General features: G+C 33.9%; 1 protein-coding gene across 1 annotated transcript in view; it reads right to left on the reverse strand.

The window, feature by feature from the left end:
- LOC126833457 (homeobox protein Nkx-6.2-like) overlaps positions 1-23,471 on the reverse strand; it is a 74,719-nt gene extending 51,248 nt beyond the window's left edge. The window contains exons 1-2 of the mRNA XM_050564805.1: positions 22,701-23,471; positions 865-1,229 (exon numbers count right to left, since the gene is read on the reverse strand). Coding sequence (XP_050420762.1) covers positions 865-1,229; positions 22,701-23,025 — 690 coding nt within the window. The 5' untranslated portion in view covers positions 23,026-23,471. The remainder of the gene's footprint in view (positions 1-864; positions 1,230-22,700) is intronic.
- Between the last annotated feature and the right edge of the window lie 706 nt (positions 23,472-24,177).

A 24,177-nucleotide genomic window follows, 5' to 3' on the forward strand; every position in this document is an offset into this window, starting at 1 on the left:
GGTGTAACGTGAAAATATGGTAGGGCGTTTCTCGAGAGAAAAAAAACCAGAAACAAACATTAATTTCCATTAAAAGACTATCAGGCCATCCGGACATTTTAACTTTTTAATGTTTGTTTATATATCTTTTTTTTTTTGCTTCGCTACGAATAATTAGTCGGAAAAAGTCGTACCGTTGATTGAAATCAGTATAAAAAAATTAAAAAAAAGGAACCCCGTCTTAAAAAAAAAACATTGCGTAATCATAAAAATGTATTAAATGGGCGCCGTACGACGATTGTACAAATTGACTGGCCCGAAGCCAAACGCGTTTAAAGTGAAACGTTTCTTTCGAATGTTATATATATATCTCCTTTTTCTTTTTTGGCGTCATAAAGAAAAGGTTAAGAGAGACGCGGGCAAAAAATAAGACCACAACGAAAACCATCTGTTAAAAAAAAAAAAGTCCACACAAGCCGAGCGCAATGAGTTGGAAGATTTATAACTCTCGTTGTGTACATCGGGGTCATAAGTTTTGCCACTTAAATACATAATTATTGTACACAGAGTCGTTCATTGTATCTACACGCCGTTTGTGCATGATGTTAACAGATGAAAAAAAAACAACAACAACTTGGCATAAAACACGTTTAAAAAAGTCTACATACACCACACAGTCGACGGACAAACGGCGGATACGAACAACATAAATCATAATTTTCGGTTAATAATAATAAAAAAAAAAAAAACCATTACCGTGCGCTTTGGGGCGTAATGGCTTTGGCTTTGTGGGGGGATGAGTCGGAGGGGTGGTGAGGTTTTATGGACTTGATGAATATAAACGGGCCAGGGTTGCAAACGTGCTGTGCGCTGCTGCTTGCTTACCTGAGTCTCGGTGACGCCCAGAAGTTTGGCCATTTCCGACCGTTCGGACGACGACAGGTACTTCTTGAGTTCGAATTGCCGTTCCAGTTCGAAGATCTGCCGGCCGGTGAACGTGGTCCGGGCTTTCTTGCGCTTCCTGTCGCCGCCACCGTCCGAGGAGTGACCGCCGTCGCTTTCGGCTTGCTGGCCCGCCGGCGAACCCGATGAAGAGCTGACCAAAAGGCCCGGGGACGAGGACAGGGGAACGTCCTTCCTGGATTTCTTCCTCACCGGAGTCGTAGGCGGTAGATGAGCAGCTTGTTGATGACCATGGTTCAGAGTCGTCGTCGGGGGATGTGCTGCTGCCGCCGCCGCCGCCGAGATGTCTGCAACAAAAACAAAGCCCACCCACGGCATTAAAATCGCATCGAATACACCGGAATTGATAAATTGCCCTCCCGTCCGCACATTTTGTCAGAAAATCACAATATAATCTAATACAATATATCAGAAATAACTTCTCAAGTGATAAGGATATAATTAAAATAAAAATATTCATGTGATTATTATTTTATTTCCTGTCAAAATCGGATTTAAACATATTGTAGCAATTATTAAGATTGGATTTTTAAATTAAAAGTTTGCCATACAGCAATATATTGTTGTCGAAATAACGGCAATGTACAGTTTAAAAGTAGTTTTAGTAGGTCGGTAATTGTCACTCCTAATTGTTATTTCCTATTGGTAATTGTTATTTCCTTAACAATACAAAGTTAATAAAGTTAGGTACGCAAAAATAGTTTTCAAAACATTTAAATTGTTTTCAAATTGCTGAATTGAAATGATTCTAATGAATGGGTGACAAACATACTTATAGAGAAATATGTATGTGTTTAATACAAAAAATAAATATTTTTTAACTCAAACTGTGTAAACACATTTACAGTAAGTTAAGAGATTAATAAAAATAAAAACAATACCTTCTCAGGTACGCATCGAAGCTAAAATCCAAAATAACCCAGACTTTTTTTTTTAATGTTATTGCTGCATGTAAAACCAATCGTCATTGACTATATTATGTACACATATTTTGGCGGGTTTCTTCATAGTAATTAGTGGATGAAATTTGTTTTCTTTTTTATTACAAAGTTATGTAAATTATACAACCAATCAAAAATAAACTCAACCCAAAAAAACCGGCGGGTCAGACAAAACCTAACCTAATATAATCAATTTTTTTTTTGGATTTTTAATAATTAATGTACATCCAATTCACTGGGCTGGCTTTTTTTGTTTTCTAAACAAACACATTATTGTCAACTCTGATCCTACTACCAAGTTATACCAAACGTTATTGTGGTGGTCTGTTAACGATTGTTTTTTTGAACGTTTGTTTAAACATAATATACGTTTCGATTTTTCCGATTAGCAATAAGGATTTCTTTTTTATAAGAAGGTTTTTTTTATTATTATTATTCAATTTGCTCGATCAGCAGATCTTCTCCCCTACCTACCTACACATTCTTGCAGTGCGTGCGGTCGGCTCGTTAACGTTACACCGACGGGCAATGGGAAAAGCCATCGCCAAGATAACGAGATAAGTCAAACGCGCTTCAATCACATTAGCGCCGACACCAAGACGGTTAGGTTGTACACGGTACAGTGGTTAAATTATTATCAATTGGACAAGTTCAGAAGAGCAGCTGCAACAACACTCACTCATCGAAGTATCCCAAATCGATTTTCCGCTCTTGTCAGACACTCGGTCGGCCAAACCCCGTTCGTTTAGATATACCTATTCTTATTGTTATTGGTATTATATTTAACACAATATTCCGTTTGATACTGGCGATTGTTGTGGCACAACTTCATAGAAAGGAAAATAATTTTGCAAAAAATAGTGTCTACAATCCGAATTAGATTAAACGTTTGTCTCACGATCGCCGTTAAAGCCCCTTCTTTAAGCTACATGATTGTGATGATGATAATAATCCTAATTTATTTTGCCACTACAAGAGCTGTATGTTGGTTTAATAAGACTTTGTAACTGGACTATAAAATCTAACCAATATTTTATCATGTAGTTAGAAAATTTGAAAACATAATCGTTTATAATTACATTGTTTGTCAAATCAATGGCGTTATTTGGGATTCCAGTGAAAAACGTAGCGTTTCACAAACAAACATCGCCCATAAAATGTTTAATAATGTACTACAATTAACTTAAAAAGTCCAAATTCAAATTGCATTAAATAATTTAAAAATTGGTAATGTGGGGGTTCCTCTTCATGATAATCATGTATATATTTTATTGTAAATAGTTTTACAAAAATACTCATTGTAAAAATAAAATATTACAAATTGTATAATTCAATAAAAGTGTTTTAAACAAAAAACTGGAAATCGTGGTTTTGGAAGAGAAATTATTATTTATTTTCCAGACAAGATTATAAACTGTATTGCTTATATTTATCAAATTGATTGTAAACTTGATCCTTAAATTTATTTCAAATCGTAGACCAATTATTGGTGTACATTTATTTGTATTTTACAAAATACACTTTTATCGTTATTGCAAATATTTGTTTATTTTCGTTTTTCAAATTTGTTTTTGATTTGGACCAATTTCACCGAGCACGGTTTCCGTCCTTGGTATTCTTTGGAAATATCTTCGGACCAGTTACCGGTGAATCATCTCTCTTTAATACTGCATTCAACACACGATACTCTAACAACAGCTGTTGGTTTGACAAAGAAAATCCTAGAACGTACAAAAATAGTTACACGGGTGGATTTATTTTCTCAGTCAAACGTCGGACAAACAAATTAGAAAACAGTCAGCATCTTCGTCTTCGTCTTGGCCTTACTACACGAGGTCGGCCAAGAAAAAACGGACCGGATAATACTTTGTATTTTTAATTTTAATGTTTTCTGTTGATGATGAATTAGGTAAACACACAATCTTACACAGTCGCGTGGCTGCTCCTTAGCGATTATTAATAATGCGGTTACGGCACTGTCGCTAATCGGGTTTGCTAAACCAGAAGAGATGCGGACGCGTGGATTCCATTAAGAAAAAACCAATTCTAATGTATTATGAGATTAAGCGTGAAATCGTTTGTTGTCAGCATTCGGGACCGGCAACAAAGATTTGGCGGCCGGCCATCTTATATAACGTCTAACCGAGTACGACGATATTATTGTTATTATTTTGATATAATAATAATAATATTAACGTCGGAATAGTAAAAAAAATAAAATAACAGAAAACTAAAGAGCCAGCGAGAGATAATACACATAAGCCCATAACGAATCGTACATACTAAAAAAAAAAAAAAATACTTATTATGTAGTCGGTGTTTGTTACACACACACACACAAAGAAAATGTATACTTCGGTTTAGGACGATGTTATCGTATATAATGTTATAAATCACAATAGGAAGTATATAAAATGTACAAGATAATGGTATAGAAACGTTCAAAACTTCTGTGGGAATTGGGAAACCTATGAGTACTTTAATATACATGGTCAAATTATTGTAATATGCAGACCGAAATTTGAAAATTTACCGCCGACTGGTATATAATATAATTCCACTTGAATAATGTATTATTATAATTACTTTCTTTGAGCTTGAATCGTTTAATCACTTTTTTTTTTAAAAAAACTGCGTTCGAAGAAACGTTGTTAACATACAAATGATTATAGAATAGTACACATTGAGAGGAGTCACATTTAAGCCATTTCACTTTTGGCCATGATCATATTTTGATAATAGAACTGTTAAGAAATTTACCGTGCAGTTACCAAGCCTGCTCAACCGTTTGAGTGTCATTGTGGTATTACAATATGGAAATTACCTTTTCAATATTTTTCTGAGGTTGTTAATTGTGGCATCTTATTGAAACCACCATCAAAATAATTTAAATATGTCACAAAAAAAAACATTTTCAAATGTTTTCTTATTTCCATGTAATTAAAATATTAGTTTCAAAAACTAAGACCTATTTAAATTAAAAAAAACTCAATCATTTAATAGATAATTAGATTGTAAATTTCTTCATTAGGAAATTTATGTGTGTCGTTATTATGTAAGTTTATTTGTAGTGTGTTTACCTCTACTAAATAGAAAAAAAAAATTAAATGGGCGTTAAGAGTGAAATATAGTATATTTTACACGTGACCGAAAAATGATGATAATAATTTATATTGGTGCGGTTTTCTTGTATAAACTTGGCAACGGGCAATAATGCGTCGGTTCATAAGCAAGGGATTTAAAAAACAGCATATATATATTTTTTTTATTACCGCTAAGTATAAACGAGAGCATTTATAACGGTATTAACGTCACACGATTTCAACGTCCAAATCCCGTTTGCCAACCGAAATTATTGCTGAACATAATCGTGTATTCTTTAATCCAGGGATGTTAACATTGACATTTTTCAATATATTTAAAAATTGTACTTAACTTTATGTATTGTACAACTGATGTAATGACATTGTACCTTACAGGCCGTCGATTCGAAAAGTGTCGGATCGGATTAAATGGGATTCTTACGGTAAGAGCAACAAAAAACCGGTTAGGGCAAACAACAACAGCATTACTATATTATGAAGCGAGTCGAGGATTTTCATCTTTTCAGAGAACGCGGTCAATTAGTCTCGCAGATTATCCCCAAGAGACTGTTGGGGAACCATCTGATCGTCAGCACTCTCTCTCTCTCACACACACACACACACATTACAGGGTGATTCATCAACACCGAGCCAATTAACACACAACAACCGATACCTGGCATGTGTCGAAGCCAGCACACACCAACTGCAGTTTACTACAATCGTTATTACAGTAGTATATATATATATATGTATATTGTGTAACGTTTCTAAACGTTTTATACATACATATAAGTATAAATCCGCCAAGGCCTGATGGTCGTCAACTGAAATGTTGACGACCACCAGGCAGAAAATAAAATCACTTCCCTTGTCCGCGTGTCAACTGGTTTTTTGAAAAATAACCTAACCTTACCTAACGAAATTCTATTGTTCCGGAGTAAACTAGATAGGGGGAAGAGAAATCGCTATTGACATCAAATAGCCGGTATACCTACTACAACAGAATACTCGAAAGTACCGAGGGGGTAGGTATAATTGGCATCGGTTACACAGCTAGTGTATTGGCAAGACGATTTCGAAGAAGACTTAGAACAAGGCGAGATTAAATTAAGTGGAAAGGGGCAACAGGTGTGCCGTGTGATGTGCGACACTAGACGTTAGAAAGAGAAATTAACTGGAGTGAAACTAGCGCCCATATTATAACACTGATGTACGCGCATTGAGTATTAGCTAATGGTCGAGTGGATTTTGATTTGATTAAACCCAATGAGATTTTGAGTGGTTCACTGTAAAATGATCACTCTGTATGGCCCATAACAAAGACATACACACGACCGTTTACAAACTGTCACTAGACTCAGTCTGTATAGTTGACAGATCAGAAAATTATACACATCAGAATTTATGCATGATATTATTATGACATTTTCTTAATCATTTTAAAAATCTATCACGAAAAGTTTTCGGGCCGATTGATGGTTCCCCGAAAATTAGACAAGCAAGAACAAGCCTTAACTATGTGTATAATAAATTGAGTCGTTCGTTTCACACCGATTGATAATAAACAGTTTTGTTGTTAGTCGGTGAATTGTTTTAACGTCCTTTCTGTGGGTGTCTAAAAATAAATATAAATGATCTCAGTAAAAAAAAAAAACTGAATATTAATAGTGTATGTGAAGCGATAAACCGACCACCGACTCTCTTTGTGCGTGCGGTTTATGTGCGACGACATTGGTGGCCAGTGTTGTTTGTTTTTTTTAATGTGTTTTTTTTATCAATTAACTAATATTTATTTTATAAAAATAAATTCTTTTTTTTGTCTTTCCGACAACGATTATTTTGCTTTTTTTTCATGTTGTGCGATAAGTTTCTACTATTGTCAGCAAACATCTATGGTCCGACTCGCTTTTCTATCTACATGCAGATACCCCAACACAATATTATTATGTTGTTGGTTTTTGTACACTACTTTTACTGTGTGTATCCGTTTTTTGATCCAAAACAAAATCTTATTAATTTATAGATTTTTTTTGCCCTATGCAACTATATATTTAGCGCCTCACAGTTATGCACATATTATACAATGATCTCTTGTTATTGAACAAAACAAATTACAAACCAACGACCAACACAAACAAAAAGTTAAAACCACTGTCTCTCTTTTGCAAGTATAAAATATAATTATAAATTTGTAGACTGTTCCAGTTTGCATTGGCGTTAAGCATTAAAAAATATACTTAAAAGCGGTACCACCAACGGTCGATGAAATTGCGTCACACTAGTTTGAGCTAAAAGTACTTCAAATCCAACACACGTTTCGACAACAGCTGCGTTATAGAGTACGGTTATTATAAGTGTTTTTTTAATAACTATTTAAAAAATATATATAACATTGTCATAATGATGATTTTACCAACGCGGTGTCGCAACGAGTACCTGAGTTCAAGCTATAAATAAACAATTAAAAAATGTGTATATTTATAAACGGTTGTATAAATGATTAACACTAAAATAAGATTTACCTTTCGAATGTATTGATAACAAAAGTAAACAAGTGCGATAAGTACAAATCCGGTAACATTCACAGTAGCTGTTATGATAAAACGTTAGCGCTTTGTTAGCTTAGGCAAAAATCGGTCAGCTGAATGAGTTTTTAATGTACAAATGCCTATAAACATACTTCGTTGATGAAAAACTGTCAAAAATGTACACACAAAATTTATATTTCATCATCGACCACCGTTATCTCGAGGACAGTTTACTGTGTTTTTGATAAGAGTTTAAGTGTAACTCAATATTATGATAATTACTTCAGTTATTTTTTTGTCAAATTTCAAAAAAAGCTTAAATATCAAAGGTTTTTTTACTGACCGCTCAAATAACAATTAAAACATATTTATATACAATTATTTTGAAATATTGTGTTCAGCGCTATTATTATTTGTTTTTTTAAACAATAGTAATTTCGTCGGAAATCGCATTTATTGTTTTTGACGGCTAATAAAGTAAGACGTATGTATAACGCCTTAAGACAAAAGGTCTTCTTGTAACACTGATAAATAATTACTCGTGCATTAATAATCGTTTATCGATTAATTTTTTGTGCGTTTTCCTTACACGAAACCATAAAAAACAGTTACAAAATAATAATAATAATTAATAAGTATAGCGCGTCTGTTATAATTGAAAAAGAAAAAAACAACAATAGATCCTCTTGTATTTACAACGACTATTATTGAAAACGATAATGCCCTATTATACATATTATTATACAAACTGGGTTTAATGTGTGCATTGTGTTTGTATATTGGAAATTCATACATGTATACACATTATACACTTATGAATGAAGTGAACTCACGCGTGTTTAGATGCTATTAAAAACGTTTAGGCGGGCATATAACGTAACGCGGGCTCGTGTATTTTAAGTATAATAATTACCGTTTAAACAATCATATCGATAAGACACACTATAATATATATATATATATATATATTATACCGGCATTGGGTACACGATCGGTCGAGTGCTATATCAATATTTATATGTACACATACAAAAACACGCAACACACTATTATCGTTGTTATTTATTGTAGCCGTTAATGATAAATACTAGAACTAAAAACTATGATGTATATATGCAACCAAAAAAATCTTAATAACAATAATGATACGGCCGGGTCATAATGAAAATATAATAATGTGATTATCTCTTGTTTTTAATTAACTAATCGCTATTTTTAATATGCCGTTAAAAAACATCCATTTCGCAGTATTGGTTTTTTTTTTTAGAAGTGAACGCATTACAACAACGGCAAACAACAAAAAATAACCGCCAAAAAAAAACACGCTTCCCGGTTCCGCTGATTCGTTATTAATTATTATTATTTAACAATTTAGACACAATTTTTTAATTAGACTTCCTTTCAGATAGAAAAAAATGATATTGACTGCGACGCTTTTATACGATTTGTCCAATTTATAAACACACATATACAAATAGGAAGACATATATCTCATTTTTCCTTTTATTGGAATTATTTACCATCTTTAAATATCCAATAAGAAAAATGGGTAATGACTATGGACAAATGGTTAATTTTAATAATAGCTGTCACAATATTTCATGAATATTACAAACCGAACAATTATTGAAAACAAAACAACATAACAACATATTATTAGACATATGTGTTAAAACACTTTCCAAAAAATGTTCATACCTACTTATAGTAACCCATCCAGGAATTATTATTATTAAAATATTTTATTAACATGAACATGTTCCAAATATTATCGATTTCAAAATGTCCGTTCATGGATTCTTATTGTCCATACATCATTTTATATAATACAACATTAGTAATAGTATGTTAAAACTATATTATTGTGACAATTATTATGAGATAATGACATTTATACAAATAATGATTATTTTTGACAGCGTATTTTACTTTGTTATCTATTTCAATTAAGAAATGACAACTGAAAATGTGTGACTATTGTCGACAACCAGCTTTTACAATATAATTATCACTGTCATAGCTGTTGTAATGTGGTGGGAAAGGCAATGACAGTCAAGTTGTGTGTGCAGCTGAAATCTAAACATAATACTATACCACCTCGATACACCAAAAGTAATCATTCAAAACTCAACTGCTGCATTAATTGTTTCGAGTCCGGGAAGACACATAATTATCGAAAGGTCTTACAAAAAAAAAAAACGGTCGATGTGCAATCTGGACGCGTTTTTATTAATGCAATCAGACGGTTTTTTTGAGGAAATAAAATTAACGAAAACGTTTTTATTTTTTACGACAACATAAACGTCGGACCGAGCTAGAAGGCGTGCGACTGTTTAATGTCTGTATGTATACGTATACACTACACCGGTTTATATTTTATGGTTAACGGTAGGTAGGTAGTAACAGTACCTATCTTACTTGTGGAGAAATAAAAACGAAAAATATTACAGATAGAGACCGACTAAAATAAAATGTATAATATCTTTTCTTCTGTGGCGTCTTCTTCCTCACAAAAAAAAAAACAAGATCCGATAAAAATTTATTGCTATTGTGTCATGTTTTTTCCCCTTTCATGCATACTGATACAAGCATGCCAACCCTTTTCACAGCCTAACGTCGGAATGGATATCTTCATCGTCTCGTCGTTAATTTTCTTTTACTATATTCAACCCCACCGGGATATCATAGGAATAGCGACGACGGCATACATACCATAAATGAACGATTGAAATTATCTAATAAGACTTTCAAAACTTTTACTTCGCTCCGAGTTTATAAGCCAAACAACAAACGGGGTATAAAAATCCAGGCATTCTTAATACTACGTCGAGTCTAATATTATTATCATTATTATTATTTAGGGACGGCGACGACGACAAATTGGGGTAAAACGATTGGACACCCCGTCGAGAGTAGTAGTACAGGATTCGAGCACAGCAGCTTCTTCTCCCCCAGAATGGTAAATTAGTCCTATATATATATATATACACCCACCACAAACAATAGACTATGGGCTTTCCTCTGTCAATATAGCCGTGCGCACGTATCGCCTACATAATATATAATGTGTACCACAGGGAATATCCGTCGCCTACCCCGATGGCTTTATGCCTGCGCCACCGACACACACACACAAACGACCCTAAAAATAAAAAAATCAACATCCCTTCACAGCACCAGAAGAGTGTGCAGATTGATTGGGAATCGAATAAACATGTAAAATCGCCAAGTCCCACAAAAGATTACCGCCTAAACTCACAATCTATACTCACGGGATGGGGGGGGGGGGCGCAGTTAGTGGTTGTGCAGTATTTGCAATTCACATTAGGGACAGCTCGCTTAAGCGGACCGTTTTTCAGGGTATCGTTTAGGTGTAAGCGCGTCTAAATAATTCCACCGGGAAGTTCGGAATAGCGGCACAAGTTCTGAACAGTACTGTTGAAACATGAACAAATGAACTTTCTAAAAATACACCGAAAACGCGTTTCCCCTCAATATTGACCGTTAGTATTTATTGAACGATAATTAATTGGCATAAATTATATTATCAGCTCTTTAAAGCGAGAATAAAACGAAGTAAACACAACAAATACACACAAAACACGTTTTCAGCATACCAATTAAAAACAAACAATAAGAATTTATCGTAAAATACCGTTGAACTATTTTGTTTTCCAAAAATTTGGTATTCATGACTTACGCCCTTTCTCGAACGACTGATTTGTATATTTTTATTGTCAATTAATCTTGCACACGACTGGTGTATTCTATTGTATCCATTAGTTTTTTTTTTGGCAGGGGGGGAGGTCATCGACATCCGGACTCTAATTATTATTGTCGTACATGTAAAAACTATTAATATAATTATTAATCTAGTAAAACAAAAAAAAAACTACATAATCATGTTACTTCCGTCTTATCAGTCGGCATTGTACCTACTCAATAATTATTATCAGTTTATAAAACAAATACCGAGCGCTATCGCCGTATTTGAGTAAAAAATCGAATATTATAATAATAAAAAAATAGAGGACGAGAATAAAAAGTAGGCGTTGCCGAGAACATGTGGACGTCGTTAAAAAACGGTAAACGCTCTGCACAAACGGTGACGTCACCGTTATATATATATATATATATATATATACATACATTATTATCATTGTTATTACTCATCGCCTCGGTCGCCACCGCTTTTTTACTACCGAGTACTAATAGTGAGTGTGTATATATATATATATACACGGTAAATACATAAGTGTACATAATATTATAATATTATTATTATTGTTGTTGTTGCGTACACCGGACTGGACGGTAAAAAAACGGCACAATGCTCGGTTGTAGTTTTGTTAATGGGACACCGCCACTTGCACTTGTCGTGTCGTTAAAAAAACAAATAAAAAAAAAAGCGCACCGATTTCTTCAACGACCGTTTCCGGTGCACGAAACCGCCGACAACTTTCTTCTTCCTATACATTTATTTATTTATTATCATCATCATCATTGCCATCATCGCCATTATAATAATATAACATAATAATATGGTCGCACACCATCGTTAAACTGTTATCAAAACACATATTCATAGACTTGAAATCGTTTCCATTTTGATATAATAATACCATAACGACGTTTAGTTGTCGTTTTTTTTTTAGAAACATTATGAACATCCCCAAAACGACATCTTGTAGCACATTAGCATTCGAAAAGTTGTTTTTTTAATTTAATTTATGCGACATATTTTTAGTTTTTTATCCCTTCGATGCCAAACATGTTTTGTAATAATTTTATAATGTACAATTTTTTTGTATAGATTAATTTTTATCAGTAGTTTGGAAAAAATAAGTAAAAAAGTATATATTTAAAACAAAAAAAAATACGTTTATAACATCCGGTAGATAGCAATTTTGTTTTTAAAACAACTACTATATAATACCATTTAAATTGGATGTATTTTTTCTAACAAAATAAAATTATCTAATAAACATGTTGCATTTCTGCTACAATGGGCACTGAAGGGTTTGAGGAAATACTATTGCAACACTTGTGACAATGTAACCATCAGGTATTGGACTTTTTAAAAATGGCAGGTAGAATTAGTGTCCCGACTTTGACCTACCTTAACCTTAAACAAATTAAAATTGTTGTACATATTATATACCGAATGTTATCGTATACAGAGTGGGTACAACAACCGCTAGTCATTGACCTAATACATACACAAGGCACGCATCCAAAATTAAAACCGATCGTTATCGATTAAAAAAACAATAATATAGCGATTTTTTTTTTTTCTTCAAGGAAGTCTAAACGCATATCAAAGGAGAGAACAACAGTATATTAAACAGGTTGGTCGTTTGGTGTTAGTACATGGTATACGCAATAAAACTACAAAATATAATATATTGATTATGAATACATTTAAATATATTAGCGGATTTTTTAAAGTTATTTTTTAGTCGTACCTACATTGGCAATACCAGTTGTTTATGTTTGGCACGTTTTAAGAACGTTATTATATATTATTATATCCAGTCCACGACCAACGGATATCTGGGGTCGTCACAACAACATAGTAACACAATATTATTATAATACAGGCAAGTCGACACAATATTGGACCATTGTGTGGATCGCAGTAAAATAACTACTGAACGGCCCTATTGTTTTTTCGGTAAAAATAAATCATAAAAAAATGCTTGTGTGTGTATGTCTGTCTTGTCTGTGTATGTGTTGTTGTTTTATGTTCAGCACTTTTGCAAATCAAAACGGTAAAATAAACGATGGCAATTATTTATAATATGGTATTTTAAAAGTGTCAAAATAATCATAACCGCTTACTGTGCTTAAAGCAATAGTAATATCACCGACAACAACAAGGCAACGTATACATACAAAAATACAATAGTATACAGCGGTTGGCCGTCGCGTCGATAAATATAGAGGTATACATAAAATAATATTGTGAACACACGAAGAACAGCCAAGGCAAAATATTAATTCAAATTTGACCGAGTTTTAAAGAAAATTAAAAAAAAGCAATAGTATTAGTCACGAAATTCGGTTAGGTGTCGACGACGGACGTTTGTTATTTATTTTGTACCTAACAACAATCGATTTTCAACTAATACCATTCCATTAAGTATTAAACTATTAAACAAGACAATTATTAACATTACATACAGCATCGTCTAATCCTAACCGGAAGATGATCAGTGAACAGAAAGCACACTGCAAGCGACCATCACTTAAAATAAGTCGGTTCCCAAACATAAACATGTATATTTAATTTTTATGATAAACAAAAACCAAAATTAAATGTTCACACTTAACGAATACAAATGTTTATCTAGTCGCTATAGTGTCTTATTAGTCGCTCAACATTACTTAACTAACTTGATCGATAGATCCGCACCTTAAAAGGGTAGGGATTAGAATTAATAGTTAGGGTTATAAAAAAAAAAGGCCATTTAAAACTATTTTTTTATAAGCGTCGTACAATGTTTTTTGTTTGACATATACTACCCAGTTTTTTATACTACATATCAAGAAAATTTTACAATAATTTCAAATCAAAACACCAAGTCTGGACCAAGTTATCTGTTTGACCACTATAGATTCCAGGATTATAATGAAACGTCTACATACAGTACTTTCTACGCATGAAAAACAAGTGCAGCAAAAACAAGAATTAAGCAAAATGGCGGCCTCTGAAAGTTTATGCTGTATAAATGACATTGGAATCCGTCGAGAGTGGTTTTTAAAATAATATAGCGGTCACAGTTTAAAAAAAACAACAACTTGAGAAAAACAAGTTTCAAACTAAATGCGTACAAAGTGATTTAAAATAAATACAATTTTTAAATTTAAAAATAAACATACCTCAAGAAAATACAAAAAAAATGTTTTCCCTATTGATAATTTTTACAGCGTTTTAAACGTTTTAAGCTTTTTCGTTACCAAATCGTATAATACGGTCGTCGACATAATTATCAAGTAAAATATTTATGACTGTATAATAAAAAAAAAAATAAACCGTAACACGCAGTAAAAAAAATAACTGCAACTACTTGTCTTGTACTTGTAATACACTACGATTGCTGCTGAGGTGTTTATACTACATAATATTATACGTACTATTCAATACTGGATTATGTATGTATATTATGTCTTGTAATATCATATAGTGTATGCATGTTAATAAGATACCGTAAACGGCCACGGATCGCTGGAAGGTGTGCACACGCGTTTAAACAAATAACTCGTGATAATATAATACGAGCTGTTAAGTATGGACACAAATTACTGTATAATATTTACATATATATATATATATGTGTATAAATATACTATGTAGCGCCACATACAAACAGTCTTACGAGTAATAATTTATACTACTTAATAGTATTGCCTTGGTCCGAAAGCGGGCGCTATATTACCGTATCATTAAAATCCAATATATCTCTCCAAGTGTATACCGAGTGGTCCATTTTTAATTTTCATTTCCTTGGCCCTTTAGTAGCCATTTGCAGTATGTCCCAATTATAGGTGTATCAGACTCAATAATAATATACTCGGTGTTGAAATAAGATTGTTGTCCCGATAAGACGACGCTATATTATCTAATTAACTAGTTTACTAGATTGAGAGTACCTACTCCAATAATTACTAAACTAGTACGTGAACTGGCTGAGAAAGCCGAAGCTATTCAATTTCAACACTTGCCTCAGCGACAAGTAGAATTTTCACTTGAGCGTCGTGTAAACGACTTAACCCGTGTCAACAAAACAGAGTCCGTGCAGAGCATTTAATGTACTTTTTATTTTAAAATAAAGTTAAGAATAATCCATAAATATGCCAAAATCGGCTGACGAGTAATGATTTATTGATAAGACAGGATCAACAAGCGAGAACGCGGAGACGATCAGCTGATAAGAATAGATCAGCTGAAAAGGCTAATGATTTGTTGATGGATTAAGTTAAAGGGGACCTTTTAATTATTAAATAATAGCGTTTTTGTCTACCAATTGGATTTAACATATTCATAACTCTTATTAACGAAATCCTTATCAATAATAGCTCTTATCATGCCATGTAATTTTTTCTTAACACTTTTGTCAGGGTTATGTTTGCAAAAATATAGTCAAATGTAAAAAAGTTTTATGAAACGGACAAACTGCGGGTAACGATTTTTCAAGCTGATCAATGTAATCTTCTTCTTAAAATATTAGATTAAACCCAAAAATCACCGGGCTTCGAACCAAGGAGATAAGTTTCACCAACTCCTTTGTCAACCATTGCGAGTAAAGGGTTCTAAGCAACAACATCTGAGTAGAGTGTTGCGATAAAAGAATCACCCGGTATAATTGCAGCTCAACACAACATAATATGTGCATGTATAATCAACATGGGGGGATATACAAACGAGGAGATCTGTATAATAATTATTTATTATATTATATTTTTATGAATGTAATTTTGGAGTTTCTCTCTATTTAAATGGGTATGTTGTGTACGTGCCCATAACATAATACATCAAGTCGGTCGTTAAATTAGCGAGCGCGTTGCGTGTACTAAACGAGTTATAATGTTGTATATTTATATATATATATTTTTTTTATTACTATTTCTTTTTAATTTTTAAGAATCAACGCCTCGACGGCGGGGCACGTCTTAATTGACCGGTCGCCGCCAGTTCTACTGGTAATATTTTATTTTTATTTTTCATATACAAACAAGATGTCAAATTAGCGACGTTATTTAAGCAAGCAGCAACTAGTGTTAAAAAACTGCTGCAGACAATTTTTTTTTTGCCTACCTATTTGACAGCCGTCAAAAAAACAAACCGCCTATTATAATATTATTCTTTGGATTAAACAAAAACAACTGTTTACCAGATAAAAGCGCCGTTGTGTGTGTGTGGAAGTTTTTGTGTTGTTTTGTCATGTCGTTTGGTGTATCGACACAAATACAAATAAAAAATAACAATTCCTAAACGTCCAACGGTGATGTATTTATACCTACTTGTACAGCAGATAAGGCGAACGGTGACAAGCCGGTTAACAGAGAGATTACCTTCGGGTGTTATACCTAATGTCAGCCGCAGCCGATACCGCGCTCCCCCCCCCCTCAATTTCTTGTTTGCATTTTGGATTACTTGTACAGAAACGAAAACCAAGGGAGTGGTGGATTTAGATCCCCTTCAAAGAATAATCATTATTGGTCTTTGTCGAACAACAGTTATATAAGAGTTAAAAAAAAAAAAAGCTAGATTTAGTAAAAGGAAGTAGTAGAGGGTAACAGATGATGTGTTAAGTAAATATTATAGGTAGAGAAAGAAGCGGTTTCTTGTGATTTTTTTTTTTAATTTTAATTGGTGCTAAACGCCGAAAAAAAAAATTAAAGCGTCGCTGTAGAAATTAGCATTAGATAACACTCGAAGAAACAGTAAAAACCAGATTTGGATAGATTGCCTATTAACACATGAAAAATAAGAAAATGGAATAATTAACAACAGCTGTAGTTCAGATTATGAGCGGTTTTTTTTTATTTCCATGCCATAAGAAAACGAATTGATATTATAATTAATGACTTCGGGTTATTGAGATACTAATTAATTTAACGTTTATTATCATTTGTACACCGCAACTCGTAGTGGAATCTAGATTTATTTGTCGGCATACATATTATACATTCTACGTTTTACCTAAGTAGTCAACACACACTATATTTCACGGTATTTCCATATCTTTGGAAAACCACATCAATATATTATTAAGTGTCTACGTTGGAGCTTGCTCGTAAAAATGTGATTTAAGACTAATTATTAAAACTACACTACTTTTTAATTAGACAACAATGGCGAATCCGGTTGGAGAGGTAAGTCTTAACAGTGACGCACAAACATAATATTACATATTATATAAAGTAATAAAAAACTGAAATCGTGCGGTTTTAATTTTTATATAATATTATATTATGTTAAAATTAAAATTGATTTTCGTTTCATTCCGAACTTACTCAATTATTAATTTGAAGAATATAATATCTAAGTAGTATTATTGAAACGTTGGCGAGGGTATTGACCCCGGCTAATTTTTAAATATCAAAAATACCTAATTAAAATAGTACTACTCTTTAGGTTTGTCATGGAAGGTCATGTGTGAAATGTATGTAACACAAAATGATACAAAGCCACGTTTATGATTCGTTTTCCCGTCAAAACATTATGTAACAATAATTGTTGACAATTAAAATATTTTATTAGACAAAAAAAAATATAATATTTTTCAAGGAAATATTTTATTTAAATACACGATTGCCGCCATGTGGCCAAATGCGTTTAATATTTAAAGTATGCAAAGATAGGCGGCGTACTTAATTAACCGAAGTTTAAATTTAATTTGAATTGGTAATTGGATAAGTTAAAAACAACAGAGATCGTACACTGCGTTCTATAGAAATATATGTAAACGCCATACAAAAATATACAAATACACAACCTAACCCAACCTAACCTACAATGTCATCCGCATATACTTACAAGTACTACTAGTTATGATTTTTTTAGCCAACGATTGAAAAACGCACAATTAATTCATAGATATAAAAATAAAACTGGGTATTCATATTATCATATCCAATTACTACTTGCAATATTATGAATTATCGCCAATCCGGTTTTGCCCAATAATAATATTATTATATAGTAATAATGAAAACCATCAGTTTTGTTTTGGTTTTTTTTTTTTTGCTGTAAAAACGTTATTGCGCTATGAATGGAAAATTAACAAACGCAAAAAGGCTAATAGTAATAGTGATAATGTGTACTATATAAAATAACTATTTAGCCGTCAGCGGTTATTATAATAATAACTATTGTTCCACCTCAACACAACGTCATGTGTTCAAACGTTTTCACTTTTATACAGGGCGTTAAAAAACAAAACACTCCATTTATTGGTTAGGTTTATCGTTTATGAGCTCTTGCTATTCGTGTACGTTTAATAGTTTATTATTTTGTATGAATTTATTCGTTTATAAGAAAGAATCCGGTTAACTATGAAACGGAAGTCTTTTTGGCAAAATTTAAAACAAATATTTTCCCCTTGTAGTTTCTATATAGTTGAAATAAAATCAGTAAATTTTATGTATTTTGAAGGCTCAGCTAAAAAAGTAGTACCCGAGTTTGTTAAACTGTTTGCTTTCAAAACCCAACGTCGGCTTGTAAAAGAAAACGTTATCCATTTACTGATAAAAAAAACCCATCGGTACTCAGGATTTTATAAAGAGCGCACAATACAAAGGCAATATTTGAAGAAAAAAGTCAAGAGTTCATCAAAATCCGGTGTTTTTTATAAGTCAGGTTTTTTGGTTAGAACACAACTATACCCTATTTTTATATAATTATTAATATTGCCTACATTATAACTGTTTGCAATTTTAATGTTAAAGAACGCATTGTTTTCTGTACGAACAAACGAAAAATTGGTTTCCAGAAAAACCAAAAACAAATCAGCATTTTACCAACTAAAAGAGTCATCTTCTAAATATGCGAGTAATAGTAAGACTTGCTGTTTTTGAGAATTTATCTTATCTAGTCGTCGTTATAATTATACAGCAAAACAAATTGGTATCCAGCAGGAAGGAAGGCAAGCTTGTTGTTTTGTTAAGTTTTGCACTTTTAACCGGAACCGCCCTGTATGCAATATTGAAAATGATATATTTAAGATAATATTTGCATAAACAGCAACAGATGTGTTTTTTTGGAACCGACCCATTTTTCGGTCGATGACACAACAACAAGGCGATGATTTGGTCCGATCGGCGACGTTAAGTTTAGTTGTCGTTTTTCAAAATTTTGTTTTATGTTTAAACGAGACGATGCTGTGCATTAACAGCGATAAAAGCCAACATCATATCGGCATTTTCTGTTGGCGTTTGACACAACCCCCCCCCCCCAGACGGAAAGATAATAAATTCCTCTACGGGTCGAAGGGGGTGGAAGAGGGTGCGGAAAATCCTATGGTCGTAATCCTTCCCTTCCCATCACTCGGTCTTCGGTCGATGATAAGGAACAATCCGGATATTATTGTTATTAAACCAACCGCACTACTCGCATTACTGTTATGATCATCGACGCTTGTTGCTCTCAATCCACGCTGTCGTTTGCAGTCAAAATAATAAAAATGATAACGATTGTGTAATAGCAATAACGGCGGTGTCAATTGACTACGCTCAGAATATTGCCATAATGAACAGCTGTCATGTGATCAGAAATTTATTTTAGACGGAATTAAGATGGAATAATAAATGTTTTTGAGTTAATCAGAATGCATTTTTTTAGAGGTGCCAATGTCGAAAAATAATTCATTCCTATAAACATTGAGACATTTATTTACTTTGCGCCACCCTAATATATATATATATAAATATGATGACTCATAATGAATTTTGTTTTTAGTGGAACGCTTACATTATTCTTTGTGGAAGACGGTTTTTGTCGGAGGAAACAAACCGGAAACACTAGTCGAGCACTAATTAATACTACTGTAATCAATTATTAGTGTACTATAATATTATTGCTAGTTTGGTCGTCCAAACGGGGATTGATGATTTACAATATAATATAATTGTGCGGGCCAACCGCCCTTTGCCAGTCCGTTAAAACGTTCAAGCGGTTCGAGGATTATAAATTATGTACATATACATTGTTTAATATATTATTATTATTTCAAAAAGGTTTGTTTTTTGTACTTTTATAAAAACGGCGGTATATAGTAATATATATTTTTATTACCATCCCGGGCTCGTAAATACACATTGTGTTATTATCATCAAACAACTTAAAATGTCGATGGACTGGCCGGGCCAAGCAATCAAGACGTTATACCTGTTCTCAAGTCGTAAAACGGTCGGTGCCGTAGCAGTACTTAACAAATATCACAATGCCGCCACAAAGCTACAGAGGATGTGGACGACGGTGTAGGCCAAAAATCAGACAAATACTTGGCAAAAAAAAAAAAAAAATCGGTAATAATATTAATTGAGATAACGAAGGCGTTTTGATGTGATAATAATATTAAGAACGACCGTGACTAGTCGCATTTTGAAAACCCGGCGCTAGTTGTTGCGGATAATAAAAACGTTTTATCGCCTCTGCGATATAAAATATATTAATTGATTGATCCTGCGCCGCGTTTGTTATATTGGTTTTTATTTTTTATTGTTAATGGAAAATTTAGAATGAAAAAAAATTAACACCTTTTTTTTTTTTTTATCTCTAAGGTCGAGCCTAACACGACCGAGGTCGTCGGAAACGCGCCGTGACTTAAATCCGTTCGGCGGATCCGACAATAACGTTTTGTTCCGGCCGAAGGATGTTATTATTATATTTTTATTGGAAATAATCGACCTAGGACCTGGCGATGATGGTGCGTCGATTACGGTGGAACGAGCAAAACGGCTTGATAATAAAAAGCAACGATTGCCAAGGTGATTCGGCCGAGGACGTTTTTTTTTTTGTTTGTTGTTTTTTTCGGTAAAGAGAGACAAAAAAAAAAAAGAAATACAACCAACAAGACACGGAAAACATCACCGAAAGTCGAGGAAAATCTTTGCGTTACAATTTCTCCAAAAAACACAGCGTTGACTTACTTTTAAGATTTTGTTTTCACATAGTTCAATACAAAGTACAGCTGTCAAGACGACCCCCCGAGTAAGCCGGGCTATTTTGGCCGGAGGTTATTAAACTTGCAAACGGTTAAACTTACGGTTGAAAAAAGATTTTCATTTTTTGATTGCATTGAAATGAACGAAAATGCCAAATGTTTTACACCGCTATTGGACCATGTACCAACATATTGGTTAGGCAAATCCAAAAAACAAAAAACTTGATAATAGTATTATAATAATATGTTGTTTAAATAATGGTTTTTATCGATACTTAATACACACAACGGATTGGTGTCGATCGGTGCGCGGTTCAATCACTTTTTTCAGTTGGGCATAATCATTCCTACATTTGACCTCTTCCCGACTGTGCTGGCTTATTTTAAGACTTGCAATTAATACAAAGATGGTCGCTAATTACTTGACCGATAAAGAGAGAGAAAGAGACTTTGACGGTAGCTTAATCTAATAATAGAAATAAATTATCTCATTTTCGATATTATTGTTAACTTGTACATAATAGTATTATAATTTATACATAGTTTGTATACCTCACATGTGGGACGCGATGCCTTTATTTCTTAATCAATGGCGCAACCGGAAAGGGTCGAAGCCCGAGGGGTTATAATCTCTTCCGAAATCGACTTTATAGTGAACAAAACGGGTCTATACTAAACAAAAAAAGGGGTACTACCAGTTAGTGTCGTCGAACAAATTTTTTTCAACCTTTGTGCACGCACGCAATTAATTAAATAAACATCCACTGCCTTCGGAGAACCCCTTATTAACACGGACCACATGTTGTTGTCAAGTAATACATGTTTAATTGCGTCTGACTCGCCCATTCAATTAACATTCTAGACACCTAGCACAATTTTAAGGTCTGAGGAAAAGAGGACAAGTCACAAGATACCTACGCCTATTTCAAATGTTACCTAATATAGGGGTTTACACGTCAATCAGTCATCTATTTAAATAAGGCAAACAAAATATGAGTTTATCCCTGTCTGTACTAATTGATAAGGAATATACAATTCAAAACAAAATAAATCGTTTTACTACAACTTAATAATTGTAAATTCTAACGAGACAAATTTAAATGCATTTTTCTAATATTTTGCTTGTGTTTCATTTCTTTGTGTAATACATTACATAATATAATTTGAAGTATTCAATTTAACTCAAAAGAGTTTGAATTCTGTTTTATTTTCATGCTCCAGAAAAAACTGCCTATCGGCTAAAAATAATAAAAATTCCTTATCAATTTACGGTTGGGGTATCAATAAATATAAATTACATACAACATTACTCAAGATTTTCTTTAATGCATCAACAAGCGGTTGTCGGTTTAAAAGGATATTTGTTTTTTTTAACTTTCACGACGGAAACTTTTCATAATAATTGTGATAAGGAAAAACGTTCAACTTGAAAAAAGGGCCAAAAGAAGTCAACCGTAAATGGTAAGTTAGACATTTTTAAATTCTAAACCACCGGACAACAGCTACAGAGTGAGTGTAGTAGACGGTATATACCTTTGCGTTTGATTTTGGTCAAGTCCAACACTGTGGTCGTGGTGCCGTTCTGTCTGGTCCGGCCGGCCGTGGTCAAGTTCAACGGTTGATCGTCCGCCGCCGCCACCGCCGCTTTGGTCCAACCCAAGATGTCGGCTATCTTGTGGGCCGTCGGCGTCCTCGGGGGGTGTCCGTACACGTGGGGATGCCACGTGCCGCCACCGTAGCCAGCCGCCGGTTCCGGGGACGGCGTTATCAAGCCGCCTCCGCGGACGCCACTGACGCCGCCGCCGCCGCCGCCGGTCGACGGCTTCCCGTTGCAGTCCATCATTTGCATTGTCAACATAATTTCACATGGTCGAGGGCAACGTGCAACGAGAACCGCACGGTTCGAGCATGGCGTGACGCGACATGGTCGTCGGAGTCGGCACGATTATTGTTATCACTGTATAATTATTATTACAATTCGATGACAAGATAAAAATAAAAACAAAAACAAAAAAAAAAAACGCACGAGAAACACGGTAATAACAATAAGCGAAAGCGCCGAACACTCGCACACACACAAACACACGCGACACTCGTACACCCGCGCGTTCGAAAAAAAAAACACAAGTTTTTATACAATTTTTTTTTTTTTGATCTAAAAAAACTTTTCTTTTATCAAAACGGCACACACCTCGCGGCGTCCGACAAAACAACAACGATAACGACGGCGGCCGCGACAACGATGGCGTGCACGCGCGGTGTGCGTCGGGTAAGTGCCGGCGATGACTGTTAACGTGACTGTAATGCGAGTTTAACAGCTACTGAACGGGTGCGCGGGGCGTGCGCCGCCCGTCCGCCGCCGTCAACGGTGGGTACGGCGGCCATCCCCACCGCCGGCCGGCGTCTGCTGGTCCACTAGCCGCCGCCGCCGCCGCCGTCCGTCCAAAGTTAAACGATCCACTTTATTATTATTATTGTTATTTTTTTCCTTTAAAATTACTTACTTTTCGACAAGTCAATATGAAATTATTTTACCGTTGGGTAGTAGTTTTTTTTTTGTTTTCCTTCATTTGAAATATTCCTACTATCTATACAAGTATAGTTGTTTACGAAATCGATATCTACCATATTATTATGTTTGAAAATATTATGTATTTGTTTTACATTTATACTTTTGTACGTGCTTATTTTTCCCAAATCTATGGAAAAACAATTGGGCATTGAAGGGCTATGAAAATGTTGGTTGTCAACCGTAGACCGGATACACGTGTTTTTTTAAAGCAGCATATAAATTGAAAAAAACATTTTAGTAAACTACGGAGCGATGAGTGAAATAGAAATGCAAACACATCTACTCAGAAAGTAATTGTGAAAGAAGTGATTACCCAACGAGAGGGCGTACAAATTGAAGATAATTTCCAAGCTCATATGGATTGAGTTTATGTTAGTGTAATTCGGAAAAAAAGACTTACACAAGGTTTATGTTGTCACCTATTAAAAAAAAATAACG

The sequence above is a fragment of the Adelges cooleyi genome, unplaced genomic scaffold (genome assembly GCF_023614345.1).
Source record: "Adelges cooleyi isolate 19-005CV unplaced genomic scaffold, UGA_ACOO_1.1 ACOO_flye_CR_arks_rails_tigmint_CR_PRNA_2, whole genome shotgun sequence".
NCBI classification, from domain to species: domain Eukaryota; kingdom Metazoa; phylum Arthropoda; class Insecta; order Hemiptera; family Adelgidae; genus Adelges; species Adelges cooleyi.